Consider the following 24,607-nt stretch of genomic DNA (forward strand, 5'->3'; position numbering starts at 1 on the left):
TTTGAAATGTGCTCAGTGAAAGAGTGGAACATACAGTGTCCCATATAGAACCACAGAAGCAGAAAGCGGGATCTGAGCAGACTGTCCAATGGAATGAAGGTGGAATTTGCATGTGTTTCTCTTCAGGGTGTTTGCAATGTCCAGACTAGAGATGGATAATCCCCTGAATGTAGACCTCCCTGAGTGTCCAGTATTCTCACATTCTGTAAGTCTTTGTGATCATCTGTGTTTCCTCCCAGGATACACTACTGCTTATCATGTCCCCTTTTAAGGGTGTTGGCACAGACGTGGGACATCAGTGAGTCATTCCCACCACATTGGATATTGTATCTTGGTTTCTTTTTTGAGGAATTAGAATCCCAAATTAAAGTCTTCTATGCCACTGAACTTGCTGATCTTCACACTAACACTTAAATAAAGGATATCATCATAGCTGATGGAGGAAGAATGGAGGCTGTTAACTGAGCATTGATAAATGTTCCTCCCATACCTTAAGGTAAGCAGTGAATATCTTCCAATAATCATTAGTGCCTGGGGCATTAGACAGAATCCAAAGTGTCAGATGAGGAGCTGTGGTCTGGATACCAGAGGAATGGAAGGAAGGGAAATAGTGAGGGGGGTTAAATTCACAAGGTAAAGAGGAGGGGATCTCCTTTATAAGAATGTCAGAGGAAAAATAGCTAATTCATTGTCCAGTGCAGATTAGTCTGCCATGGACCATATACAAAAGAAGAACAGACGTGTGTGTGTGTGTGTGTGTGTGTGTGTGTGTGTGTGTGTGTGTGTGTGTGTAAACCAATATTTATCAAAGAAAATTTGAAGGGGTTTGAAGAAGAGTGACTGGGGGGATGAGAAAGTGAAGTAATACTATTTCAATTACATATATATTTTAAATAATTTTAAAGAAGACAAGGGTTTCTCTTTTACGTCTAGTACAAGTAAATGAACAGTAAGTAAAAAATCACATCTTTTCCAGGAGAGAAGTCAGTGAACCAGCTAGGACTTGTGACATCTTTGCACACCTCCTGTCAAGCCAGGAGAGAGTGGACACCTCAGCTTCTCCATCCTTCCACTTTCATTCCTCTGCATCAATTTCATACAGTCTTATCCTGAGATGTCCCTGTCCTTTGATCACTGTCAAGGATCAATGTAACTCAAGATGGCCTGTTGTTACTATCACATCAACCTCTTCCTGTCCAACACTATGCCCCGGTTCCACCCAATTCCATTCCCTTCACTGCTTCAGAGCCTCTTATGGAAACCTTCTCTGGTCCTCATCATCCATGATGGTGAATGCTTCCACAGGACTCCATTGTCCTGCACTATTTCAGGACATCTTGTCTTGACATCCATAGTTAATTGAGCTAATTTTGCATTCATTCATGAATACATTTATGCCTTCTGAAGCTGGAACCTGGAGATCTTGGGAGCAAAGAAAATACGTTTCAACATGTACAATGAGACAAGGAAGAAAGAGTCTTCCTCTCTTGTCCAATGGGTAGGTCTGCCAGAAAGAAAGTTAACAGAGAAATAAGGGAACTAACAAATTATGACTACAATCTCACTGAAACTAAAAAATGCCCAACTGAATCATCAGTGAGTCAAGGAGGAAATAAACAAAAAAATTTAAAGATTTCCCAGAACTCAATGAAAATGAATGCACAACATACCCAAACTAATGTGACACTATGAAAGCATGTGAAGAGGAAAATTCAAAGCACTAAATAGCCACATAAAGAAGATGGACAAATCTCACACTAGTAACTTAACAGCACACCTGAAAGCTCTAGATCAAAAAGAAACAAATTTACCCAGGAGGAATAGATGCCAGGAAATAATCAAATGGAGGGCTGAAATCAATAAAAATAGAAACAAAGAGAATACTATAAAGATTCAATGAAACAAAGAGTTAGTTCTTTGAGAAAATCAACAAGATAGACAAGCCCTTGTCCAAATTAACCAAAAGACAGAGAGAGAGCATCCAAATTAACAAATCAAAAATGAAAAGAGAGGCATAACAATAGACAATGAGGAAATCCAGAAAATCATCAGGTCATGCTTCAAAACCCTGTACTCCATGAAATTGCAAAATCTGAAAGAAATGGAAAATTTTCTGAATAAGTACCATATACCAAAGTTTAATCAAGACCAAGTAAACTATTTAAATAGACCAATAACCCCTGAGGGAATAGAATCAGTCATTAAAAGTCTCTCAACCAAAAAAAGCCCAGGGCCAGGTTGTTTCAGCGCAGAATTCTACCAGCTCTTCAAAGAAAAGTTAATACCAATACTCTTTAAATTGTTCCACACAATAGAAACAGAAGTAATATTACCAAACTCCTTCTATGAGGCTACAATTACCCTAATTCCCAAGCCAAACAAAGGTGCAATAAAGAAAGAGAACTACAGACCGATCTCCCTCATGAACATTGATGCAAAAAAAAAAAACTCAATATAATATTGGCAAACAGACTCCAAGAACACATCAAAACAATTATGGACCATGATCAAGTAGGCTTCATCCCAGAAAAGCAAAGTTGGTTCAACATATGAAAGTCTGTCAATGTAATACACCATATAAACAAACTGACAAAAAAAACCACATGATCATCTCAATAGATACTGAAAAGGCCTTTAACAAAATCCAACACCCTTTTATGGTAAAGGTCTTAAAGACATCAGGAATACAGGAAACATACCTAAACATAATAAAGGCAATTTACAGCAAGCCAACAGCCAACATCAAATTAAATGGAGAGAAACTCAAAGCAATTCCACTAAAATCAGGGACAAGACAAGGCTTTCTGCTCTCCCCAAACTTATTCAATATAGTACTTGAAGTTCTAGCCAGAGCAATAAGACAACATAAGGAGATCAAGGGGATACAAATTGGAAAGGAAGGCAGCAAGCTTTCACTATTTGCAGATGACATGATAGCATACATAAGTGACCCTAAAAACTAAGGATCTCATATAGCTTATAAACACCTTCAGCAATGTAGCAGGATACAAAGTTAACTCAAAAAAACAGTAGCCCTCCTATATACAAATGACAAATGGGCTGAGAAAGAAATTAGAGAATCATCACCCTTTACAATAGCCATAAATGATATAAAATACCTTGTGGTAACTCTAACTAAGTAAGCAAAGGACTTGTATGTAAAGAACTTTAAGTCTCTGAAGAAAGAAATTGAAGATGTCAGAAAATGGAAAGATTTCCCATGCTCATGGATAGGCAGGACTAACATAGTAAAAATGGCAATCTTACCAAAAGCAATCTACAGTTTCAATGCAATCTCCATCAAAATCCCAACACAATTCTTCACAGAACTGGAAAGAACAATACTTCACTTCATATGGAAAAACAAAAAACACAGGATAGCTAAACAAATCCTGTACAATAAAACAACCTCTGGAGGCATCATGATCCCTGACTTCAAGCACTACTATAGAGCTACAGTGATAAAAAAAAAACCAGCTTGGTACTGGCATAAACACCGACATGTGGAACAATGGAACTGAACCGAAGACCTCGACATTTTTCCAAAGATCTATGAACATATGATTTCCGACAAAGAAGCCAAAACTGTACCATAGAAAAAAGAAAGTATCTTCAACAAATGGTGCTGGCATAACTGGATATCAACATGTAGAAGACTGCAAATAGATCCATATCTATCACCGTGCACAAAACTTAAGTACAAAGACCTCAACATAAATCCAGTTAATCTAAACCTGATAGAAGAGAAAGTAAGAAGTAGTCTTGAATGCATTGGCACAGGAAATCACTTCCTAAATATAACACCAGTAGCACAGACACTGAAAGAAACAATTAATCAATGGGACCTCTTGAAACAGAGAAGGTTTTGTAGAGCAAAGAACATGGTCAATAAGACAAAATGACAGCCTTCAGAATGGGAAAAGATCTTCACCAACCCCACATCTGACAGAGGGCTGATCTCCAGAATATATAAAAAACTCAAGAAATTAGATATCAAAATGCCCAACAGTCCAGTTAATAAATGGGCTATAGAGCTAAACAAAGAATTCTCAACAGAAGAATCTCAAATGGCTGAAAGACATTTGAGGAGTTGCTGAGCATCCTCAGTCATCAGGTAAATGCAAATCAAAATGACTCTGATATACCACCTTATACCTGTCAGAATGGCTAAGATCAAAAACACTGAAGACAGCTTATGTTGGAGAGGATGTGGAGCAAGGGGAACACTCCTCCACTTTTGGTGGGAATGCAAACATATACAGCCACTTTGGAAATCAATATGGCTCTTTCTTAGAAAATTGCGAATCAACCTCCCTCAAGACACACCTATACAACTCTTAGGCATATACCCAAGGAATGTTCAAGCATACCACCAGGACACATGCTCAACTATATTCATAGCAGCATTATTTATAATAGTCAGAACATGGAAACAACCTAGATGCCCCTCAAGTGAAGAATGGATAAGGAAAATGTGGTACATATACACAATGGAGTACTACTCAGCATACAAAAACAATGACTTCATGAGGTTTGTGGGCAAATGGATGGAACTAGAAAAAATCATCCTGAGTGAGGCAACTCAGACTCTGAAAGAAAAACATGGTATGTACTCACTCATAAGTGGATACTAGATGTAAATCAAAGGATAACCAGACTGCAATTCACAACTGCAGGCAGGCTACCTAGTAAAGAGGACCCTAAGAAAGGCACAGGGATCACCCAATGACAGAGAAATGGATGAGATCTACATGAGCAAACTGGACATGAGGGGGGGTAATGGAGGGCAAGAATCAGGGGAAATGAGCTTAGGAGCATGGGAGGTCCCAGCTCCATCAGGTACAGAGTGTGAAAACAAGGAAAGAGATACCATGATAAATGAAGACCCCATGGAAATAGGAAGAAGCAGAGTGCTAGAGAGGTCTTCAGAAATCCACAAAGATACCTCCACTATGGACTACTTGCAATGATTGAGAGAGTGCCTGAGCTGACCTACTCTGGTGATTGGATGGCCAAACACCCTAGCTGTTGTGATAGAACTCTCATCCAGTGACTGGTGAAAGCAGATTCAGAGATCCATGGCCAAGCCCCAGGTGGAGCTCCAGGAGTCCAACCATCGAGAGAGAGGAGGGATTATATGAGCAAGAGATATCAAGACCATGATTGGAAAAAGCACAAGGACAACTATCCAACCTAGTGGAAATATATGAACTGTGAACCAATAGCTGAGGAGCCCCCATGGAACTGGACCAGGCCCTCTGGATAAGTGAGACAGTTGATGAACTTGAACTGTTTAGGAGGCCCCCAGCCAGTGGGACTGGAACCTGTCCTTGGTGCATGAGCTGGCTTTTTGGAACCTAGGCCTATGCTGAGACACTTTGTTCAGCCTTGGTGCAGGGAGGAGTGGACTGGACCTGCCTCAACTGAATGTTCCAGGCTGGGCTGACTCCCCAGGGGAGACCTTGCCTTGGAGGAGGTGGGAATGGGGGGTAGATTGGGGGGAAGGCTGGGGGTGGGAGGAGGGAGGACAGGGGGATACATGGCTGATATGTAAAATTAAATTAATTATAAAATTAAAAAAAATATTTAAAAAATTGATAAATGTGTTTTTGTATGGCTGTGAGAGAACCAGCCTAGCCCAGCCAAATCAGTCCATCAGAAGAGGCTGGTGACTAAAGAAGGAAGCCATCAAGAGACTGTGTAACTCCCTCAGATAGAAAAGTTTTAGCTTGTGTCAAAATCATGGATTTTCCTTTGAGCCCTGGGCTGCCTAGAGGCAGGTCCACTAGACAGCAATAATAAATCTTGGATATTCCTCCTCCTCCTCCTTCTTCACCTCCTTCCTCCTCCTCCTCCTTCTACTCCTTCTCTTTCTCCCTGTCCTCCTCCTCCTCCTGCTCAACCTCCTCCTTTTTATAACCAGGTTTCTCTATATGTAGCTCTGCCTTGCCTGGAACTCAAAATATACCAGACTCATCTCTAAATATTGTGAATCTCCCTGCCTCTGTCTCCTGGGTGCTAGGATTACAATTTGCAACACTAAACCTGTGTGATTTGTAATACATCCTTATTGTATTCACTGGTTAAAAAAAAATTCTGCTCTAGGAAGATTGTCTACATCAGCACCATGTATGAGGGAAATCATAGGAAATACATATTTCTTTTGAGTCACATGACTGATAGAGGTCACCTAGTATTATCTACTTTGGTTCCTGAGTCCATAGCTTCTAGTGAACAAAAGGCAATGGTATGTTGTCCCTTTGTACTAAAACTATAATTTTTATTTCCTATATCTATAAATTCTATTTCTCTATGTCCATCACTTATATACCTCGAGGAAAACACAGACAGCACAGTATATCCCAAACTTTTCACTACATCCACTCCAAAGGGTGTCCTCCCACAATCTATCAACTTTCATGGTTTCACTGGCTTGAGAATAAGTAGGAAGATATTCCCTCTGTCTGAACCCAGTGGCTCTTGAATACTAAACAGATGCTCTATCTGAGTTATAGCCAGAGCTGAGATGTTTCTTTTGAACTAAGAGACCTACACTCAGTGCTGTGAACTCAGTCACACCATTTGCCCCACAGACATCAGTCTCAGCAGGAGCATGTGCTACCCTCTACTGGAGGGAAGAGCTACAGTGATGAACTTGTCTCTTTGATGACTGGTGGCCTCAAATGGCACTGTATCAGGCTTCTGTGGTGGACCAGATATTGAGTCACAGCAGTAGTAGTATGGTCCCTGATTTTAAGAAAAGCAACTCCCTAGGAAATGGGGTCTGTGTTGGTCTTCCATCCTTGTCCCTTGGTACTACATTTGTGGTCCACCCTTTGTGCTCCACAATCATTAAGCACATATCTGGGTGGACTCTACTGGCTTAGTCCTCCAATTCTGTGCATCCATCAGTGCCCAAATAGCTGAGGATTATTACTGTTACTATCCATGGTAGAAAACAGGAGTTTTTCTGTCCTAATATAGCCTCAATCTTGGGCAAGATCCATGTGCCTTGTCTTGAAAGAGAAGGGACACTCTAAGTGTTTGTGTGATTCCCCTGGCAACCACTCTGCTCCTTGTGTGTTTGGGTACTTTGAGCATCCAGTGAATTCAAATCTCCAATTCCATTTGAGCAAGATCACTCCCTGAGACTGCAAATCTTAAATGGTGGTTATCAAGTACACTGAGGCTGAAGACCTCAGTATTGTATAGGATCATGGGCCCTAGAATGTTTCCTTAGGCCCCTCTGGGCCTATAGTGATTTTTTAATCTACCTTTATCACCACAATAGATTATCACATGGACTTACATGTTTTGCAAATGTTAAGGCTCTTGCTGTTTGTGAGAGATGATCTGGGGGAGGATCTTGTTTCCAGATATGTCACCATGCCAACCAATCAAATCGACACCACAGGCCTAGACTCTTATCTTCCCCCAATTATCAGTGTGTATGTCTGTGGTGGTTTGAGTAAGAGAGTCCACATAGGCACATACATATATTTGAATGCTAAGCAAGAAACGAGTGGAACTCTTTGACTTGATTACAAAAATTAGAAGATCTGGCCATTTTGAAGGAAGAGTATCACTGAGTGTGGGCTTTGATATTTCAAAAGCCCAAGGCAGACCAAGTTACACATCCTCTCAGCCTCCTGATCATGATACAGCTAACAGCTACTGCTCCAGTACCATGTGTTCCCCACCATGATGCTAATGGAATAAACCTCTGAAACTGTAAGTAAGCCCCCAATTAAATGCTTTCTTTCATAATAGTTAGTTTGGTAGTGGTGTCTTTTCACATCAATAGAATAGTGACTAAGACAGTAGCTAAGAGAAAGATGGAAAACATGTGTGTAAACAAGTACATGTGGAACCTCTGCTTGACTTCTTCAGGTATACCAGTTACCCTCAAGCCCAAGCACTCATTGCAAAGTTGCGAGGTTCCTTCTGCTCTTTCCATTGAATCCTTTAGTCTCATTGTACTGTAGGTGTTCAGTACATGCATCTGAGTCCCTTTAGAATATAGTTCATCTCTGCTGTTTCGCCTTGAAACCTGTTATCTGTATGACCATTGGTTTGAAACTGTCAACCAAAGCCTAGGTTCCTTCATGGGTTCACAACTAAAGACTATGAACTCCCTTTGCCCAGAATCCATGAGAGAGAAGTGCATAGTTCAGTGTGGAGGGGTAAGAAGAAGTCATTATTGTGGGAAAACAATTTGGTGTGGGTGAGTAATCAAGGTGGGAGGGAGATTAAAGAGTGCAAGGGTATGATAGTTTGAAAGTATCCTCTATAGTCTCAGGAATTTGAATACTTGATCCCAAGGTGGTAAAATTGTTTGGAGAAGTTGAGGAGATATTGTAATGTTGGAGGAACTATGTTACTGGATGACCAGAACTCACAAGAATAAGGGTGGGAGGACTGGGGATTAAAGAATAAAGAAAACAAAAAAATAAAGAAGACAAAAAGCAGCCACCGACACAAGGAGGTCCTAGATTAGCTGGTGACTTAATGCTGCGCAAGATTAAGAAATATAGAATTATATATACTATATGCAGGGGAGAATAAAAAGAAGAAATCACACCCAAAAGGAGTGGATGGCAAGAAAAACTAAAATTCGAGGCTGAAATTGATAGAACAGAGAAGAAATCCAAAGAATCAACGAAACAGAGTTGGTTCTCTGAGACAATCAAATTGTCAGACTTGTATCCAAATTAACTAAAAGGAGAAGGGAAAATGTTTCAATTAACAAAATAAAAAATAAAAAGGAAGATATAACAACAAACACTGAGGAAATACCTGGAATCCCAAGGATATAATTTTAAAACCTGTATTCCACCAGATTGGAATTGTCCCTCAACAGAAGAATGGACAAAAAAATATGGTACATTTATACAATGAAGTATTACTCAGCAGGTGAAAAAAATTACATCATGAAATTTGTAGGCAAATGGGTGGCACTAGAAAAAAATCATAGTGTTACCTGTATGCTTGACTCAGAAAGATAAACGTGGTTTGTATTTGCTGATATGTTAATATTAGCTGTGAAATCAAGGATCACAAATCTAAGTCTAAAGAACTACACACAGGAGTAACAAACTAGAAAGAAGAGATAGACCTCCTTTAGGAAGATAAATAGAATAGATAGCCACTGTCACCTTCTTTAATGATGAGATAGTTACACTAATAGATAACCAACAAAACTTGGTCTCTTACCCTCTGACAGAAGAATATCTGCTAGCTGAAAGTTCTGCCTCCTTCCAAAAGAAACAGGTGAACTACCTCTCAGAATGAAGACAAAGATTTTTAGGGATTTGGGCAAAAACTGACTCCCCAGGACTGGCCCAACACTAAGAACCTATAATTACATAACTAGGAAGTACAGCTACCCCTGTTAAGATTTAAAACTGAAAAAAAAAAGATTTAAAACTACCCAATGACCCTGAAAAAAAGGAAATTGCATTCCATACTGCCTGTCTTGGAAAGATAGGAATCATGGTGCCAGGCCAATCACACTGAAACACACCTCTCTTGCATGTGAAGTAACCCAGAACTCTGAATCTCATGAGTCTGATTCCTCCAGAAAAACTGATGTACACTTTCTTGGACCTGAAGGATTCACTTCTCAACCTCCTATTGGAAAACCTGAGTCAACACATCTTTGATTTTAAATGGGCATACCAAAAGGGAGGTTACAGCAGGCAACTTACCTAGACCAGGGATCCCCACGGATTTAAAATTTTTCCAAACCTCTTTGAACTTCTGCCCATCAGTCAGAGGTTTCAGAGAAAAATAGATTATAAAAGTGCCACTGAGGGACTACTTCAAATATTAGCGAGCTAAGATAATAGAATCTCAGCTATGAAAGCTCAACTTTATTTCTCAGGGGTTACTTAATCTTAGCTTTCAGCTGAAGGGAGGCAAAAGGCAACCTGGTTATGAAAAGTCATCTTCTTTTGTTGTTGATGGTGGTGGTGGTGGTGGTGGTGGTGGTGGTGGTGGTGGTGGTGGTGGTGGTGGTTTTTGAGAGAAGATTTCTCTGTGTAACAGTCCTGACTGTCCTGGAACTCAATTAGTGGACAAGGCTGGTCTCAAACTCACAGAGCTCTGCCTGCTTCTGCCTCCCAAGTGCTGGGATTAAAGGCATGCACCATCACCAACTGCCTGAAATGTCATCTTCTGAGTAATGCACAGCCATTGCAATCACAAAATCTCAACATGTTGATGAGTATAGAGGATGAATAGCCAGAAATGGATGGAGGAGGGTCACAGACAATCCATTACCCCTCACTGATAAACTGCTTCCTAGCTGTAGATTCAGAGAGGAAAGAGTCATTTCCTCTATTGTGTACACAGGGGTAACCGACCAGGCTCAAGAGCATAGTCTCAGTCCAATTGTCACATATAGATCTCTGATTAAATGAGTCACAGCCCACAGTCATGAATATGGAAAAGTGATGGGACAGGAACATGTTATGGACTTCCTAACCCTTGGAAAAGTGCATGATAATCCAATTATAATTAAGAGGATTGTTGATTATTGGTAATAGGACAACAGTATCTTAGCCAAACTATAGAATGTCATGAAAAGGGGGAAAAGGGAAGGACTTTTAAGGGCAAAAACCACAAGAACATTGGTATCTGCACAAGCTAGCCAGAAGCTCTTTTGCTCTTCTAAAACTAAATAATCAAAGCAACCTCAAAATGGTCCTTGACTGTCTACATAAGCAGGAAACAGAAGCCAAAAAGTATGTAGTAATATCATAAGAAGGTGATATTTACTGTACATTTCTGAGTGAGGGTCACTGAGTCAGGCTTCCTAGGAAATTATCTTGCATGAACTGGAGTCAGAGACAAACAACTAGGAGTTACCGAGATGGATGCCTAACAAAAAATGGAGTAGTTTCTTTAGTCATTGCAAAGGGATGTGGTTTTTAAAGAGAGGGAGGTATATAAAAAATGGTGTGGGGAGAGGATAGGCAAAATGCAATATATACAAGTAGATGATTATAAGATATTGACAAAGAACTAAGTTATTTAAAAAAAAAACATACGACACAACTGCAAAGGATCTAAGTCATACAATCATTGCCAGCATATCATTCCCTCTCATGATGGCATTGAAAACACTGTGTAGCCAAAGGAGGCCTACAATGAGTGTTTCCCCTGCCTGCATCTTCTACTTAACAGGAACTACCTGTGTTCTTATTTTGTAATTTCTTCCTGTATCATTTCCATCCTTAGTCCTAATATGTAATATGTTGCTGTTCTCTTTCTGTAGTCTCAATATGGCAATGAGGTCACTGATTTAGAAAGGCATTTTTTGTATTTATTAATGGTTTGGTCCAGGAAACCATAACAACCCAGACTTTCTAGGAGGCCCTGATGAAAGGACAAAGGGAACTTTAGTTCTGTCTCCTCATCCAAGATCAGACAGGAAGCCAGTCTGACACTGGGGCCATTGCCTCCTAGGAGATGAGGCTGCAGGTCTATGGATAGAACTCTGCCTTCCAGGCTTGGTTCTTATCCTAGCGGATCTGACTGATGTTCTCCATGGTTTCTTTCACAAAACAGACTTGTCTCCCTGCTAACCTTGCCTTTTTCCCTACTGCTCATAGTATATGAGACAGTGTGTTTCTTAATAAATTTCTGTGGTGTAAGGCATAACTTTTCCAATATCTCTCATCTAACTATTGATTTTCTCCTCTTTATTTCTTAGACTAGTGTAGGTGGAGGTGTTTTTGGTCCTGCCCAGCCCTGCAGACCCTGCAGCCACTTATAAAATAATCATTTAGAAGCTTATATTAATTAAAACTGTTCAGCCATTAGCTCAGGCTTACCACTGACAAGTTCTTATATTTAAACTAACCCATTTTTATTAATCTATATGTTGCCACATGTTCCATGGCTTTACCTGTGTGCCCTTACATGCTGCTCCTTAGGTGGCTCACTGGCATCTCCTGACTCAGTCTTCCTCTTCCCACAATTCTCCTTGTTTGCTTATCCTGCCTATACTTCCTGCCTGGCTACTGGCCAATCATCATTTTATTTATCAACCAATCAGAGCAACACATTCATAGCATACAGAGTGATATCCACAGCATTTCCCCTTTTCTCTTTTTTTTCAAAAAGGAAAGTTTTAACTTTAACATAGTAAAATTATATATAACAAAACAATTTTCAAGCAAGAATTACAGTTACAATATCTAGTCTATTTATATTTGGCAAAATTAAAGAAAATATTCTATCTATCCTATATTTGTTAGTCTAAAGTATATGTCTAATTTATCTTTTATCATAACCAAGGAAAATAATTTTAGCTATCTAGTCTTCAACTACATCAAAGACCTCAGAATAATATAATACTATCTAAGTAAACAGGTAGAGCATTGTAAGCAACTTAGACTAGGTCTTTCCGCTCAACTCCTCAATTTTCAGGACCCTTATTCATGCTTGTTCAGATCAGTTCTGAATTACTCTGGTTCATGCTACATTATATTAAGGTGGCTTCATCATTCAAATTTCAGCTTTATTGAGATATAATTGACAAAAGGTGTATATTCAGGGTAAAAATGTTTAAAATTTTTACATGCGTCTTCATGTGTACATGTGTTAACAATGAAAAAAGAAATCCTGAATTTGAAGGAGAGTAGAGAAGGATCTATGGAAATGTCTGGATGGAAGGAAGGGAAGAGAAAAATGCTGTAATTATAGTGGAATCTCAAAAATAAAAATTAAAAGAAAAACACAAAAAAGAAAACTTTCTTCATTCCTTTCTTCTGTCCTCATTTTATGCATTGGTCACTGACAAAGCATTTGCCTTATTTATAAAATGCAGGGACAACAGAATCAGAGTCCTCAAATTTCTCAGGATTTCCTAGAGACTGGTCATGTCTGCACTATGACTGTGCACCTGAGACAGATCTTGTTTTCTGGCATCCCTGAGTCCTCCCTCTCCCACATAATGCAGAGTGTGATCTCCCTGGATTGGTAGAGGCCAGAGTATGTTCTCAGGTTGGACTTTTCTGCCTGGAAGGTGGGAGGTTCACATGTTCCTGTCTCTGGGTCACGATGCACAGCTGGGCATAGGTCACATCATGTGGCTCCTCTGTTGTAGCAGCCTGCAGTGGGAAAGTGTAGAAGGTCTATGTTGGGCACTGGGAGCATGGGGCACTAGAGAAGTCAGGACCCACCTGCTCATCTATCACTTGATTTCCTTTTGAGGCCAATAATTCCTTTGGCATGGGAGAAGAAGAGGTGATCTCTGACCTTCTGAATCTTGAGGGCTTCACTTGGGCATACAAGTCTTTGGAGGGGACTTCCTCATGTTGGCTCTGCAGCAGAGAGACAATAAAACAAAGGGAATTGATGTGGTGTCTCAGGATCTCAACACATACTTCCACAGGGAGCAAGAATGATACTTCAGACATTTTTATCAAACAAAACTATTGCTGAAGGGGTCTTCTGAGACTTTCTAGGGACTATAAGAGTGTCTGCCAGCTACTTCTCGGTGTTTTTGAAATATTATCCTGACATATTGATGTCCTCTCCAGTGCTTCTATCTTTTGGAAAGAGAATGTCCATACCCTGAGAATACTTGGATCTACCATGCTCCATACCTAGATGTGGAACTTCATCACAGGTTTCTATGAAACTCTACTCAGGCTTCTCCACAGAAGGCTTCTTTCAAGTTCCCTTAAAATTCAAACTGATCATCTCTGCCTCACATAACTCAACCCATATCCTCTTATATATTTCCCTCAAACATTTTGCACTGCTCAGACTCAGTTTATCTCCATATCATTTCCCATCTGAGCTGGTCACAATGGGTAGAGAGTTCTGCCCCTGGCTGTATCTGCAGCCTTTACAGAAGCATGGTCAAGAGGGAGACACGGGGGCTGGGGAGAGGAGTCAAGCAGCAGAGTGGTTGCTATGCAAACATGAGCACCTGAATTCAATCCCCTGTGCCCATTTTAAAAAAAGGCCAAGCAAGAATTCACATGCCTGGGACTTAATTGATGTTGAGGACGAGAGTGGTGCCCAGTGCTCAGTGGCACCAATCCATCCAAATAAATAGCACCATGGACATTAAGAGAGTCTGTCAGAGAAAATGAGTTGGAGAACAATAGAAGAAGACATCACATCGGATGTTGAACCCTGTCTTCTGCTTGTGCTTAAACACATGTGCACACGTGTTCTCAGGCACATGGATCTCACTTACTTGTGTTTCATGTTCATTTACTTGTTAGTTTTATCACTAGAGTTTAAGACAAGGCCTTATACATCTAAAGTAATCACTTTACCATTCAACTACAACTTATGACCCTCATATTCTCTTCTGAGCCTCTAAAATCACTTTAGAAACCAGAGAAATGTTGAGGATTCAGAAAGTTGGGGCCATATTGTCAAAGAAAACTAAGAAAGAATGAGGTCATAACACACAGAATATAGAAGCAAAGAGCCAGCTGTGGATGATACTAAGGGCTGAAAAGGGGGAGAACAGAGATTGCTTTGGCATTATATTGGGTAATAATATCTTAGCATTGTGGATAAGCAATAGTCTCACCAGGACATCCAGCTCCATGCTGTCTGCAGGCTGTGTGACCTTCACAGTAGCATCTGTCATAGCAAACATGCAAGTTTTCCCCTGACCAGATTTCCAGGACATCTCACATCCCCAGACCCCTGCTATATCCCAGATATGGAAAGAGAAGATGTAGGAGGTGAGGGTACATAGAGAGGGTTCAGTGTCCCAGGCCCTCCTCCACCCCTATGATGCTGAGGTCTCAGATATCTCCCTCCCAGGTCCTCTTCCTCTCACACAAGATTTCTTCCTGGATGGCAGGAGCTGGTTTGGATCTGTGGAAACAAGAGGGTGTCAACTGACAGCAGGTTAGGTGGAAGTCAGGCAGGTTAGGTCGGTATTTTTGGGCATGAGTTACCTCTTCTGGAAGCCTTTGCCCTTGTTCGCTGAGTCTGCAGGATGTTGCAAGTCAGTCTTTGTCTGGACTGCAAGAGAGGAAGGAACCTCAGCCAGGAGGGTTGAGCCCCCTACCTAGCACTTTCAGAAAAAGAAGGGACCAACTCATTGCATGTCTGTTAAAATCTTCCAGTAGATGGAAAAGTCCATACAACAGAGTATATTGCACACATTTCCAGATCTCATTTTGTGTTGAGATTCTGCAGAAGCGTTTCTAAGCTCATGTATCCCAGTCTGGGCTTTCCCTGGGGCTGATGCCCTGGGTCCCTGCTTGGATAGCCCACAGTGGGACCCACCACCACCTGAGACCCAGGCCTCCCACACCCTACTCACCTCCCTTCCTGTCTTTCTTCTGATGTCTGAGTCTGAGGAAAAGGAAGAAGACGAGGAGGAAAAGCAGTAGGAAGAATGCCACAGAGACACCAATCATAGCCTTTTGGTATCCTTCCAGTTCTATGAGACAGAGGAAATCATGAATGAAGAATTGTAAATTAGAACATACTGTGTGAGACTGAAGAGGCTATCCTAGAGCCTTCATGGGTCTGGACTAGGTCCTCTGCACGTACGCTATGGTTCTTAGATTGGTGTTTTGTAAGGGACTTCTGAGAGTGGTAGTGCAGGTGCATCTGACACTTCTGCCTGCCCTTGAGACACTATTCTTCCTTCTAGTCTCCCTCACTGGCCGTGAGGTGAGGGTTTCTGCCGAATATTATGGGATCATGTTGTGCCATGTTCAGTTAAGGCCCCTAAGTGGTCTTCTCTTCCTGGGGGAGACGGGACAGGAGTAATGGTGTGGGGAAGAGTGGAGGTGTGTGGGGGAACTCAAAAGAGTGAAGTGAAGGGAAGTGTCAATTGGAATGTATTGTACTAGAGAAGAATCAATTAATCAATCAATCAATACATACATACATACATAAACATAAAAATTACTGTGTGAATACCCATTGTGGACTGTTTGCATTTACTACCTATCATTCTTATAGCCATGCAACATGGGGACCATCTCTGAACACGTCCAGTAGTTTTTCCTGCCCCAAAAGATACCCAGAGAGAAGGTACATTGCTGAGGATTCATACCCAGGTGTCTGTCCTCCCACCAAGTTTCCTACACTGGAGCTAAACCTCATGAAGTGGAAGGAAGATCCTGAATATTCTGCCCTAGCCCTGTACCAAACTCTGACACAGTGTCACCAACACAGTGCCGAATGAGGCAGAACAGGATTCTAGAGTCTTTCTCTGTAAGTAGATGAAACAGGTAAGATCAACATTTAAAAGAACTTAATGTCTGTGCCAGGGACCTCCCATTTACACTTGGAGAGACTGAGAACCACACAAGACAGGGGCAACTGAAATTTTATGTTTGGCATGTGACTCTCTAAACAGCAGGGCTCAATTCTGGGAAATGAATGGGCAAGGCTTACCACTGGTGATGTTAAATTCCAAAGGTCTCTAGAGATGAGTGAAGTGGACTAGACAGGAACTGTAGTACCTGTCACCCACTCCAGACAAGAATGTACCAACCATGTAACTAGCTTGATGCCCCTGGACCCGCCCTGCAGTAGAGTTCTTGCTAAGACCTCTGCTGTCAGACAGAACAGGGATGAAGAGCTGGTGTTCTCGGCCTGACACAATGCGATGGGGAAAATATGGAGAATGAGGCCTGCTCTCATTTTAGGTGCTTCAGCCTGGGACAGATCAAAATGTCACTCTTCCTCAGGATGCCTCTGCTGCAGCCTAGCTTCTGAGCCTCTGGGTGTCTGGGGACCCTATTGGGATCTCTGCTTCACACCCAGTAGCTTGGTCACCATTCAAACTGATAAAGGAATGAAGACTCTTGGGGACAGAGACTCTGCACACACTCAGGGTGAAACAGCTTGCCTAGACCAGAAAATCTAAAACCTCTATAGGAATGGATTTTTGGACCACAGGAGACTGTGGGAAATTTGTTGGGGGAATGATGTGAGGAAGGCTACACTAATTATCTCATCTCTTCTCAGTCTTATATCTACACTACACCCCTCCAGCACCTCCCAGCTTCCTCCCTGGAATCTCCTGGATTGCCATGAACAGGGTGAGATGGTCATTAATTAAGAAATCTCAGTTTACTTCTTCATCTCTGCATAGGTCAGTTGTCCTGGATTATCCTCTGAGCTCACAAACGTCTGAGTCTCCTCACCTGAGAATATGATCTCCACAGGAACACTGGCATGTGACAGCAGGTAAGGGGATGAGTTTTGAGAAGCAAAGCACATGTAAGAACCCCCAAAGGCCAAGGTCATAGCACTCATGGAGAATTCTGCCTCATATTGTAGATCTTGAGACTTTGCTCTTCGTTGCATGTAGGGATGGGCTGCACCTTCCTTGAACAGAAAGAATGTGTCCACTGGGACTGATGATTGACACAGCAGGGTCACATTCTCTCCTGAGGACACAGTAGTGCCTGGATGCACTGAGAGATTGGGTGTGACAGGAAGGTATCCTAAAGATAAAAAAAAAATAAGTAACTGAAGGGCTACAGTCATTGCTCTAAGCCCCCTCTTTCAGAACCTAGTCTCTACATTTTAAAAGTCAGTGCCTTCTCCACTCTCTTTTTCCTAGACCTATTCCACCCTGAGATGCTCATCATCATTTCGGTGATGAGTCCCAGGTGTCCACCAAACTAGGCCTGTGCTGAGATGGGTCCATACTAAATGCATGACATTCCTCACCTGTGATCAGGACGTCCAGAGGGTCACTGGGGGCTGACCACTCAGGGAAGTTATATGAACCATAGCATCTATACCGGCCTCCAGTGGAAAAATTCACAAAACCTAGGGTGAAGTTGGCATGAAAATATCCAGCTTGAGGCTGATGGACAGAGACCTGGTGGAGGTCACTTTCCCCTTCCTTGGACAGAAGAAATCGGTCATAACTTATCTCTGAGGAACACCGAAGGGTCAGGTTTTCTCCAGGGCCCAGGACAGGGCCGTGTTGGGTCACCAGGGAGGGCTTCCCTGACAGCCCTGGAAGGAGGATAGACAGGAAGTCATTCAGCTGGCTCTTCCAATACATTCCATATCCCATCCTGCTCTGACACTGCCATGGCCTTTCATACTCTAGGCCTTATCACTCAAGAGGTCCCTTCAGCCATCATGTGGACCCAACCCCTCCTTGAGGGTTCAGCAGGGCATATGTCAAACGGTTTCTGGTGTCAAACAGTTGAGTGAATGAAGAGACTTCCTCACCTGAGACATGTATCTCCAGAGGGTTACTGGACTCTGACCACACATGTGAGTTATTTGTATAATATCCATAACATCTGAAGGGACCACTCTTGCTGGCCGTCACGGAGATCTCAGGAAACAGAGCTAGGGACTGTCCGGTGTGTGTCGGCTGTGCCTTTTGGGACCTGGAGAACTTCAGATCTTCCCCAGTCAAAATGAACCCATCATATCCTTTGGATGAGACACACTGAAGGGTCACATTCCCACCAGAGGTCACCACAGGGCTGGGAAAAGCTGACAGAGTAGGTTTTCCATGGTGGACACCTAGAAAAAGAGGACAGAGCCTGTTAAATGGTACATTGTCTGCAGCAGCTGGGCTATGGCTGAAAATGTTTACAAATGTATTTCCTGAGGGAAAATGTAGAGGGCATAATGTACTCATGCTCACAAATAATATGGGAGAAATCAGAAATGTTACTCAGGTAGTGTGTCTGCTCAATGGAGGAGATAAATACCTGTTTTCTATTAAGAAAGCTAGGAGTGCATGTTGTTAATACCCAGGTGACCTTTCCATCTGTAGATCCAAACCTCACCTGAATCCCTCAGGATGTTTATTGCAGACTCTCCCTCCCTAGACCTTTATCATTGGCATTCAGTTAAGGAAGCTCATCCTTTGGGGAGATGTCACATACACATTTTAGCCTGCTGGCATTGGCATTACCTCAGTCAGAGACCATACAAGAGCAAAGGCCCTTAAGATATGAAATCAATCTTCATGTTCAAATGTACTCTGATTTGAGTTTTGATGTAATTAGGCCTAGTTGTTCACTAGAATTTCGATTATACCAGTAATCTTTTTTTTTTTTTTTTTGCAGAATTGTTCTGTGTTTAAATTTGCTTGCAATAAGTGACCTGGTTTCGGACCTTTAAGAGTGTGAACTGGCAACTACTATGTCAGCCTGATCTGAGATTTCCTTATTACTTCACGTGGGTCATTTCCCTGCAAGCCGCAGAGCTTTCAGGGGCCCCCAGGGGAAAATGTAAGGATTTATACCCTTAGTGTCCACTCACCTGTCACCACCAGCTCCAGGGAGTCACTGCGCTCTGTCCACCCTGCAGATTTATAAGAATAACAGCGATATTGTCCTGCATGATGCTTTTCCATGGATGCTATGGAGAACATGGCCTTGTTACCAGAATCTTTGGGAGTTTGACTGTCCCAGGGTGCTGAGCTTCCTTCTTTATATAGGAAATATATTTGGGTTTCCTTGGTCCCCTCACACCAGATTGTCACAGGATTCCCTGAGGTGATCACAGAGCCTGGCTCAGCCCAGATGCTGGGTTTCTGGAGCGTCCCTGAAAAGAGTTAAGTGAGAAGGATGTGGGACTTTAAACAGTTGTACAGTGAATGTGAAACTCAGACGTGACCCTGGAATAACAGAAGGACACATGGAACCATCTGGAGATCCATCTCTCTGCTAACCTACCAGGTTCCATTCTCACAACACCCCTCATTGGTTTCTGTATCTTGACTCCCATGGTCTGGATCTGCATCAGTGGACTAATGGACCTGTCCTTTCCTTAACTCATCACACATTAGGGTCTCCTGGGGAAACCTATTTCAGGTCCAACGTCATTTAACAGAGAGGCTGGGGCTTCCTCTGAGACTAGATGCTACAGTATGTCATGACCTTCTGACAACCTTGAAGATTGCTAACCTCCATTTTTTACTGAGTGTGACGGGACGCACTTGGACCCTGGCTGGAGAAAGCCCGGTGTATGCATATTGTAAGTACATGAAGAATTGTTTATCCTTAATTAAAATGAACCAGTTCTATCTCTGATTTGAGATACATGAGAGGGTCACAGAGCCTTCTAAGAATACAACAGGGTTTGGCAGTGTAAACATGGCGGTTTGTTGTAGACACCTAGGAGAGATACATATGGAATATTAAATGGTTCACACAGTCTGGATTGTCCCTCCGACCTGACTAACACATGGGGATATATTCAGAGCACACCCTTATCTTAAGAGTCACATCTGGGGATCCACATGACTCCAGACTATTCAGTCACCTGTTACCACCAGCTCCAGGGTGTCCCTGCATTCTGACAAGACAGCAAAGTTGTGAGAGTAACAGTGATATCAGCCTGTCTGCAGTGTTATCACAAGGGATGGTGAATTTTGCCTTATTGTTGCGATTCTTTGGGGGCTGTATCTCTCAGGGTTCCAGGCTTCCCTCTTTGTGTAGAACATATGTTTGGGTTTTTCAGGTCCCCTTACACCAGATGGTGACAGTATTCTCTAACGTGATCACAGAGCCTGGCTCAGCCAGGGATACTGAGGGATTATAAAGGGCCCCAGCAAAGAAGCAGAAAGAAAAAAGGTGCATCTGCTAGGAGAATTGCACAGAGAAGGTCACCATTGCAGGGACACATAAGCTTATCTGCAAGAGCAGAAGGACACATAAACACCAACACTTTCCCATGGAAATTAAATTACATCCTTAATATCAACCCTGGTTTCTGTTCCTCAGGTCAAGCTGTATCACACATTCAGAGATATTGCTATCACTAGTTCTGGCTCTCAATCACCCACCACACATCAGGATCTTTCCTGGGATCCTGTGTCAGTTGCAATTATTACATTTAAAGGAAAATCCTGCATTTCTTTACCTGAGACCAGGACCTCTAGGTGATTACTGGGCACTGACCACAGCTGAGAGCTCCTCAAGTAATAGCCATAGCATGTGAACCTCCACCTCTGGTTGGGAGTCACAGGACTCACTGTGAACACGGCTCCAAATAACTTAGGGTGTATATTCTGTGAGGGCAAAGCCTTGGAGAACTTCTCATCTTCCTTCATTAGAATGAACCTGTTATATGTCTTTTGTGAGACACACTGAAAGGTCACATTTCCTCCTGAGGTCACCACAGGGCTGGAAAGGGCTGACAGAGTGATTTTGGTGGGGTAAACTCCTAGGAAGAAAGAAGCAGCATGGTAAGTGGAATCACATGGTAAACAATTTACTGTCTTTTGGAATATGAGGACACACTACAGTGAACTTATTCCTTTCCTCAAGAATGGTCCTAGTGTTGGAGAAGTGTCCTCTCACCTGTCACCACCAGCTCCAGGGAGTCACTGCGCTCTGTCCACCCTGCAGATTTGTAAGAGTAACAGCGATATTTCCCTGCATGAAGCTTTTCCACAGATGTTATGGAGAACATGGCCTTGTTACCAGGATCTTTTGGTATATGACTGTCCCAGGGTGCTGAGCTTCCTTCTTTATACAGGAAATATATTTGGGTTTCCCTGGACCCCTCACACCAGATGGTCACATCATTGCCAGAGGCAATCACAGAACTTGGTTCAGCCCATAAGGTGGGTTTCTGAAGGTTCCCTGCAGGGAAGTAGGTGAGAAGGAGATGGGACTTTGAACAGTTTCACAGTAAATATCAAGCATGCTGTTGATCTGAAATTTACCCTTAATTAGCAAAGGACCAATAATGTCATGGGAATATTCATTAGTCTCCTGACCTTACCAAGCCCCAGTCTCACTATGCCCCCCCTCATTTTCTGTACAGTGGCTCCCACAGTTTCCATGCTGTGTCAGTTATCTCAGGAGCCCTGATTCCACAGACATATCACAACCCTGGTCTTCCCTGGGAACATGAGTCAGGTGCAACACCATTCCACAGAGAGTCTGAGGCTTCCTCACCTGAGACCAGGAGCTCCAGGACGTCACTCCCTTCTGACCACACCTGAGGATTATTTGTGTAATAGCCATAGCATCTGAACCTCCACCTCTGCCTAGAGGTCACTGGACCCACTGGAAACTCAGCCAGGAACATCCCAGTGTGTGTGTATCTTGTGATCTGAGGGATGGAGAACTTCTGACCATTCTTTGTTAAAATGAACCAGTCGTATCTCTGACTTGAGGTACAAGAGAGGGTCACAGACCCTCTTAAGTTTACAACAGGATTTTTCGTGATTGACAGGGTGGGTTTGTTGTAGACTCCTAGAAGAAATACACATGGAAAATTAAAGAGGATCACAAAGCCTGAATTGTCCCCCATGGCTGCCCTTTGATGGGAGGTACTGTTAGTGCAGTCTTTTCTTGAGAGTGATTTCTGGGGTTAAGATTTCTGGTGTCTTCTCACCTGTCACCACCAGCTCTAAGGTGTCACTGCGCTCTGACCATCCAGCAGAGGTGTAAGAGTAACAGTGATATCGTCCGGCCTGCACTTGTGTCACAGATGGAATGGGGAGTTTTGCCTCAGTGTTGTTGTCTGTTTGAGTCTGTTGGACCCAGGGCTCTTGGATTCCCTCTTTATATATCACATACATTGGGGCTCCCAGGGTTGCCTTACACCAGATGGTAACAGGGCTCCCTGAGGTGATCACTGAGCCGGGATGAGCCCAGATGGTGGGTTTATGAAGGATCCCTGCCAAAAAGTAGAAAAGAAGGAGGTGCATCTGTTAGGAGAATATCACAAAGAAGTTCACATTTGCCGGTGACATCTAAAGTGATTTGCAATTATAGAAGGGCACTTAAAGACCTCACTATTCCCTGGATTTTGAATTCCACTGTTAATGAGACCCCAATTTCTGCATCTGAATTCAAGATGTACCACAGATCTATGAGTCTGAGTTCAGTAGCTGTACTTGGAGATCACCCACAACACATCAGGTCCTTTCCTGGGATCCTGTGTCAGTTACAATATCATTCAAAAGAAAGTCCTGTACTTTCTTACCTGAGACCAGGAGCTCTAGGTGATTACTGGGCACTGACCACAGCTGGGAGCTGCTCAAGTAATACCCATAGCATGTGAACCTCCACCTCTGGTTGGGGGTCACAGGACCCACAGTGAACAGGGCTCCAAATAACTCAGGGTGTATATTCTGTGAGGGCAAAGCTGGGGAGAACTTCTTATCTTCCTTCATCAGAATGAACCTGTTATATGCCTGTTGTGAGACACACTGAAGAGTCACGAGCCCTCCTGAGGTCACCACAGGGCTAGATATGGCAGACAAGATGACTTTGCTTGAGTAATGTCCTAGGAGAGAAGAGAAAGCCTGTCATGTGGACTTACATGAAAAGCATTTTTCTCCTTTCTCATATTTGAGAAAGGAACTCTCAGTGAACATATTCCTTTCTTTAAGGCAGAATCTGGGGTTAGTAAAGGTTCTCTCACCTGTCACCACCAGCTCCAGGAAGTCACTTCTTTCTGACATACCATTATTGCTTTTATATTCACACCAGTATTGGCCTGCATAGTACCATTCAACCGAAGAGATAGAGAATGTGGCTTTGTTTTCAGTTTGTAAAAGGGTTGTTGGTATTGGGTAATCTGGACTTCCTTCTTTGTAGAGAACATATTCCTTGGCCTCTAAGGGCCCTTCACAGAAGAATGTCACCTGGGTCCCAGTGGCTACCACATTTCTTGGCACTGCCCAGAGTGTAGGTTTAGAGAGGGCCCCTGAAAGATAATTGACAGCTGCTTTCCCAGAACTCTCCCTCAGGTGTAAGCTCTCAGAACCAGGAAATCTAGTCATTCCCCAGCATCAGGCCACACCTGCTGTTCACCATACGCTCTGTTCATGAGTGATGTGTGGTCCCCAGTAAGGATTCCAAACTGCGGTAGCTGAGAAGACACTCACCTGCCAGTACTGGGATCCTGAGGTCCAGACTCAGTCCTGCAATAGAATTACCTGTGAGTGCTTGAAATTAAACAAGAGCAGGGCCTCCACTCCCAGGTCCCTTCTGCAATTGCTGAGACATCCTGATGGCCCAAATCATGGTTGTGAGGTAGATTCCCTCATAGAAGAGAATCCTCCCTCCCCATTTGGTATCTCACCGAGATACAGCAGGACTGTAAGAAAGGGGTTCATGGTCTCTTCCAGTTGCCACAAGTGTGCAGATGATTGGCCTCTGTTCCAAACACACACACACAGACACAAAATGTGTGGCCTAGGCAGGCTGGTTTCTGCTTCCTGTCATAAGGATGTCATACTGGCAGCGCCTGAGGAAGAGGAACTGCTCTAACCAGGCGCCTGACTCTTCTTTTCTTTCTGGTGCTGTGATGGGATGGGCTCCAGAATTTGTGGCTTTTGTATCTCTGTGGATCTTTAGTTTTTCTTTTTGTTTCTTTGACAGAACCTCTTAAAATTCATGTGGGTCTCAGACTCCTCCTCCTTCTCCCTCAGCTTGCTGTGTGCTAGGATTTAATGCCCAAACTGATTGTGGTCACTTCCTGCAGAACATCTCCACTGTAACCCTCTACGTCGGCCTGTATGTTCCCACTCACCACAGACCAGGACTTAATGCAAAATAAACCTGGTGACTTCCTCAGCCAATACTTTCACTTGGGGGACTCTGCGGTGGTTGGTCTTTTTCTCTGAGTTTCTTCTTGGTTCTTCTTTTCT

The 24,607-nt window shown here is 42.7% G+C and overlaps 1 protein-coding gene across 1 annotated transcript; it reads right to left on the reverse strand.

Annotated features, from left to right (window-relative positions):
• Positions 1-13,265: 13,265 nt before the first annotated feature.
• Positions 13,266-24,166, reverse strand: LOC128125689 (leukocyte immunoglobulin-like receptor subfamily B member 3). The gene is made up of 16 exons (XM_052763319.1): positions 24,040-24,166; positions 23,843-23,878; positions 23,377-23,661; positions 22,936-23,238; positions 22,342-22,626; positions 21,900-22,199; positions 21,297-21,581; positions 20,857-21,159; positions 19,252-19,536; positions 18,202-18,504; positions 17,686-17,979; positions 17,154-17,456; positions 15,311-15,430; positions 14,940-15,006; positions 14,564-14,856; positions 13,266-13,331 (listed from the first exon to the last, which is right to left on the reverse strand). The coding sequence occupies exons 1-15, from the start codon at positions 24,071-24,073 to the stop codon at positions 14,784-14,786; spliced, it is 3,276 nt and encodes a 1,091-aa protein (XP_052619279.1). The 5' UTR covers positions 24,074-24,166; the 3' UTR covers positions 13,266-13,331; positions 14,564-14,783.
• Between the last annotated feature and the right edge of the window lie 441 nt (positions 24,167-24,607).

This window comes from Peromyscus californicus, unplaced genomic scaffold, assembly GCF_007827085.1.
Source record: "Peromyscus californicus insignis strain IS unplaced genomic scaffold, ASM782708v3 Scaffold_4__1_contigs__length_199733344, whole genome shotgun sequence".
NCBI lineage: Eukaryota > Metazoa > Chordata > Mammalia > Rodentia > Cricetidae > Peromyscus > Peromyscus californicus.

Bases quoted from the DNA above. Each gene is read 5' to 3' on its own strand.
- LOC128125689 (XM_052763319.1), bottom strand. From the start codon at position 24,073: ATGAACCCCTTTCTTACAGTCCTGCTGTATCTCG. The intron at 22,627-22,935 runs GTAAGAAAGTAC...ACTTTTTGGCAG, and splicing joins CCTAGAGCTCCTGGTCTCAG to GGATCCTTCATAAACCCACC. The intron at 19,537-20,856 runs GTAAAGAAATGC...AACTCTTTTCAG, and splicing joins CCTAGAGGTCCTGGTCTCAG to GGACGCTCCAGAAACCCAGC.